We start from the raw sequence: 5,431 nt of genomic DNA, 5'->3' as shown, positions 1-5,431 counted from the left end.
AAGGTATAATTCCAGGAAAACTTGGTCTTAAAATTCCTCATATGCTCAAGTGACAACTTGTAAATGCCAATACTTCTGGTGTATTTTAAGGTGTTCTGTCTTTTTTACTTAGAAATAACCTTCATTTATTTATTTCTAATTTTTGAGTTGCCTACCTTTGTGTGAATAAAATTTCTGCTATATTCAAGAATGATGCATTTATTTATTCTGTCTGGTTTTGTCTGGAGGGATTAGAACATCCCAATCCAGTGTAACTTCCCGCACGGAAGTTGTAGTATTCGTAACTGAAATGTATTGTAGGTATAAGGCTCTTCAAAATAGCGAAGAAATTAATCTTTCAAAGATCCATGGGGCAATTCTTTTCCAACATCTGTGTTTCATAACTGCATCTCTCCTACCACACCAGGTGTCGCAGGTGCGAGGACCTATGGCTTCCAGGCACAGGCCATGGGAGTCCCAGCTGGGTTTGCTGTTCCACCCACCCAGAACCAGCCCATTGTGCAGGAGGGGACGATCTGGATGCCTGTCCCTCCTCCTCTTCCCAACTGCCCTCCTGGACTGGAATATCTCACGCAGGTACCTGCACCCTTCCTCCTTCCCGAAAGAACAGGTATTCACCTGAGAAGCAGCCTGCATCCGTGAAAATGCTAAAAAGAGCATCTGGCTTTGTTGCAGCTGTATAGGTTGCTCTTCTGGGCTGCTAAGTGAAGCCTTTTGTAACGTGATGGATGCATGTTTGAGTGCGGCGGTGCCTGGTATGGCTGCAGCACTTCACGGCATGCTCTCCGGCGCAGTGAGATGCTGAAGGACCAGGGCACAGGGCTATCGTACGTCCTTCCTGTTTCTGAAGCTGCTGTTTGTGAGCTGGAATGCATACCTTTGGCAAGGTGTATATCATGAACGTATATAATATGGGCAACTGTAGCACATTAGAGGTGCTTAATTTTCGACATGATGCTTTCTTCACACCTCTTCAAAATGTTGTTAAGGAAGGTGCCAGTCACGTCACAATGCAGAGAATGCTAATAGCAAAATAAGAATTGTTTACCCGTTACGGAATATGTCCTCGTCCTGTAAAAGTACAGTTTATCTCATCACTGGGAGCAAACACTGCCCTGCCAAATTGACAGGGGACAGGGCAGGGGGGACGTAGACACTTCCACAGCTTCACCGGTCGGTGATCTGCCTCTAGTGTCTCGACCCATAAATCCGCATTCTGAAATGAAACAGCAGTGCTGCTTAAAACTGGATTTCTCTTAGTTACAACTTGTTAACTATTTATTCTGTTTAATTTTTCAACCACAAACAGATTGACCAGATACTAATTCATCAGCAAATTGAACTTCTTGAGAGTAAGTGAAAAGTATTCATAACAGAGAAATGTTTAAATCTAATAATTCCAAGAGTGGTAAAATTTAGACTTTCTTAGACACTATGTATTTAAGGTGGATTGCCATCTTTCTCTTTCCTGTCTCTGTTAACTGTCTCAATTCCTGCAGAGGTTGTGGAGAAGAGGAAGGAGAAGATAGGAGGGCAGAGGATTTTAAGCAGGTTCTATGTCTTAAAAGATACATCGCAATGCAACTGAATAATCTTGGTAGCTAGTTATAGCTGAAGTCACACACTTCCCGTGTTATTCATTCACGTGATTTCGACTTGCCTCTCTTCCCTACTTAAAGATCTTTTCTGTCTTCTCTTACTCCATCTAATTCCACAGACTGCATGCGGCCCCGATCCTGTTTCCAGGCAGTCCTGCTGTTTTAGCGAATTGAACTGCTTTCCTTCTGCTCCCCTCTTCCGTTCACTTTAAGACTATCAAAGTCATGTTATCACTGTCTTTCAGATAGAAGAAATAAAAGGGACCATTCATCTTGGCAGACACCTAATGCTGCTGCATTTTCTTTCCATAATGCTTTGAAGAGTACTTTCATTTGTTAGAGAAATTAATCAAAATTTCTGCTTTGTCTCTTGCTTTCTGTTTGTGCTGCTGTGAATCTGGCCTGCGAGGCTTTTTTTGTGGCCGCCTCATTCTGAATGTATTTGTGCCCTCTAAAGCCCTTTTCTTGCCTCACCCCCAAATACAGTAAGTTTCTTTCATTCTCATCCCTCCAGCTCTTCTGTGGGAATCTTCCATGCTGTGGTGTTTGTAACTGTGACGCTTGCTCTGGCAGTAGGTATCCATGTCTGGTGGGAGGGCACTGACGGACATCTCTGTGCTCTTTCCACGTTGCTTCTCCTCTCTGAACTCCATCAGGCCACTCTGCTCGAGGGTCCTTCCCCACCACTTCCCTGTGCCAGTAGCTGCCTCTGACAGACTTTGGGTGAGGGCTGCCTTCCCAAAGGGTGGCTTTAGAGTTAGCATGGTGACTTTTCTGACCAGACACATCTCAGGAATTTAACAGTTCTGTTCCTGTTTTTCAGTTTTGACTGGCTTTGAAACAAACAACAAATACGAAATCAAGAATACGCTGGGGCAAAGGGTGTACTTTGCAGCAGAGGACACTGACTGCTGTACCAGGAATTGCTGTGGACCATCACGACCGTTCACCCTCCGGATTATAGACAACCTGGGCCATGAGGTGATAACGCTGCAGAGACCCCTCCGGTGTTCTTCATGCTGCTTTCCCTGCTGCTTACAGGAGGTGAGTTGCTCCCTCACGCTGTCTTCCCTCACGTGGGACGTGGTCCACCTGTGCAGTTTTAAGATGGGGTTGTCTTGAATCAGGAGGCGAGGTGAAGCAAGTCAGGTTTTGTCTGTAAGTTGTGGGGAGAGAGATCTGTGGGATTTGTGTGTGGGTCTCCTGGGTCTGGGAAGACACTAGTGTGATGCAATATGTAGGTTTGCCCTGGCCATTTCTGATTATGGTACTGAAAAATTTGATTCAACAGCATGTCAGGGAACTTGTGGCTAGTGCCAAAATCTGTGTAACAGTTGGGCAACAGCTTTCATAAAATAACAGCTACAGTTTTCACTATACTGCTGTGAAAGCTGTAATGAAATTCAACACATGAAATGATGAACTTTTTTAATATTAAGATAATTATGGGGTGATGCAACTTCTGAAGCCTCAAATCTGAGCCTACTCAGAACTGTTACTGAGGGATTTGTAGTAGCTGCATCCGTGATGTCTTCACTGAACGCTTTCAGGATGCTCAACAGCCTTTCTTCCACTAGACTTTGATCTTTCTACTGTAGATATATATGTAGATATACAGCATGCTTAGGAGCATCTTACTGTTTTCAGCGAAGGCAAAAGTTGCATATGAGGTCTGCAATTTGTGCGCAGTTTTCTGAAAAAGTTCACAGAAGACTCCATGCAGCTTCATGCATTGGAAAGCCAGGCTGCTGTGGAAAAACTGTTGTGCTTGGTTTGTGTGCTAGTATGGGTTTTGTCTAACAAGCATATGAAAGCATGAACGTTCACGTGGAGGTTTTCTTTTTCCTGTGAAGCTGGAAGTTCAGGCGCCTCCAGGAACGCCAGTTGGTTATGTTGTCCAGACCTGGCATCCTTGCCTGCCAAAGTTTACCATTCAAGATGAGAAAAGAATGGATATACTGAAAATTAGTGGCCCATGTGTTGTCTGCAGCTGTTGCGAGGACATTAATTTTGAGGTATGCAATGCTAAAAATTGTATGTATCTTCTTTCAGGTAGTAGTTTGATAGTAGTTTGTGTCTCGACTTACTACCTGTCAGCTGCGTATATAAATAATTAGTACATAATCTTTTAACGCTAGATCACTTCTCTAGATACCTAGATTAGTCTAGATAAGCCAGACAAACTTCCGGAAATGGTATCTTAAAGCCACTCATCTGTGATCAGTGAGACTGATTCCCTGTGGTCACACACAAATGTCTTAATTGAAATACTTAGCAGCAAAATCTCCTTGAATCTGTTATGTTAGGCCCTAACAAAAAAATGTTGTTCTCAGCTGTATTGGTTATTTATTAAAATGACTTCCTACAACCACTCATTTAATCCTTTAATAATTCAATGACCAAGTAAATCATAAATACATATTTGAATGACTGAAGAGTTATAACTTTTACTTAAAAATAACAGTGATTAATGCATAATCATTTTCGTACACGTGAAGCAGTAGATATACTAGTCTACCATTTAATATTTAAAATAATGTTGCATATAGTTACTAAAGCAAATTTATCATCATTTTATTTTGGGGACTAGTCTTTCACACGACCCTGAAGACTGTATCTAACCTTAGGAAACATAATGTTGACAAAGGGCTAAGCTCTGCTTTGGAGCAGAAGAATGTAATTTGTTTAATTTTCACTTGAGCAGTTCCTGATACATGGCAGGAGAAACTAATTCACTCTCTTGGCTAAGAGACAACACTTCTAGCAGAGTGTGCGTGCGTGCGTGCATGTGTGCGTGTGGTAGCTGTCTTCCAACACCATTAAAACAGAACTCCACAGCCAGATTTAGAATTAAGTTCATGTTGGTGCCTCTTAAGACTGACGTTCTGATAGTCAGGGTTGCCTTTTGGTACGAACAGCTGCATTCAGTGGCTGCATTAATTCAAATAACACAATCTGAAGCTTTCAAGTGGATCTATCATGAAAAGGATTTGGGAATATTACGAATGACAGGTTTGATGTTGTTGGTTTTTTAAATTTTATATTAAACTAGGTAAAGTCTGTGGATGAGACTTCTACTGTTGGGAGGATTTCTAAGCAGTGGACTGGGTTTTTGAAGGAAGCCTTTACAGATGCAGATAACTTTGGAATCACATTCCCAATGGACCTTGATGTAAAAATGAAAGCTGTCATGATCGGTGCTTGCTTCCTTATCGTAAGTCTGTCATTTACTAATACTTGAATATGAACTGACTTTTTCATCTCCGTGTTCAAATTGCGCTGGTAAAGGACTTGACTCTGAGCTCCTTGAAGTGGATGGCAGCTTGTTGTGAACCTCCGGTGTGTAAAGCTAACCACGGAAGGCAACAAAAAATTAGTTCAGATAATAAGCTTATTCTAGACTACACGAAGTGCTAACTAACTATATTTAAGCGGAGCTGCGTGTGTGCTGGCACTGAGAAACCCTGTAAAGGGAAGACTCCTTACAGACTTGTTAGCACAGGAGAGCATGTTTATGTGGATGGTGAGGCCAGAAAAGCGCAGATCCAGCGTAGCCAAGGGACCCATCGAAGCCAGAGCAGCCTGCCGGTGAGCTGCGCAGCTGAACGCTGCGGCCAGTTCCTCCTGACTCTCCTTTTTGGAAGCCTGTGAAGCGCCGAGCCGGGGCGGAGTGAATGCGCTCAGGGGAATCGTTTCCAGCGGGAGGGACCTGCGGAGGCGAAGCGGGTCTGACTCGCTGCAGGGCTTCCCAGCTGCGCCCGGGCTCTCGCGCGGCAGCGGCGGCAGCGCAGCTCGCTTTGCCCTCTGAAGACGGTGTGCGGCACGCTCGCGTC

The 5,431-nt window shown here is 43.6% G+C and overlaps 1 protein-coding gene across 1 annotated transcript; it reads left to right on the top strand.

The window, feature by feature from the left end:
* Positions 1-411: 411 nt before the first annotated feature.
* On the top strand, positions 412-4,812 carry LOC104615397 (phospholipid scramblase 1-like; the record flags this gene model as incomplete). Its single annotated transcript, XM_010293299.1, has 5 exons — positions 412-576; positions 1,310-1,352; positions 2,422-2,642; positions 3,452-3,613; positions 4,651-4,812. Coding segments are annotated over exons 1-5 (717 nt in total), but the record flags the coding sequence as incomplete, so codon positions are not given.
* Positions 4,813-5,431: the final 619 nt, after the last annotated feature.

This window comes from Phaethon lepturus, unplaced genomic scaffold (genome assembly GCF_000687285.1).
Source record: "Phaethon lepturus isolate BGI_N335 unplaced genomic scaffold, ASM68728v1 scaffold49458, whole genome shotgun sequence".
Taxonomy (NCBI): domain Eukaryota; kingdom Metazoa; phylum Chordata; class Aves; order Phaethontiformes; family Phaethontidae; genus Phaethon; species Phaethon lepturus.
This window is presented reverse-complemented; position numbering and strand designations above follow the sequence as displayed.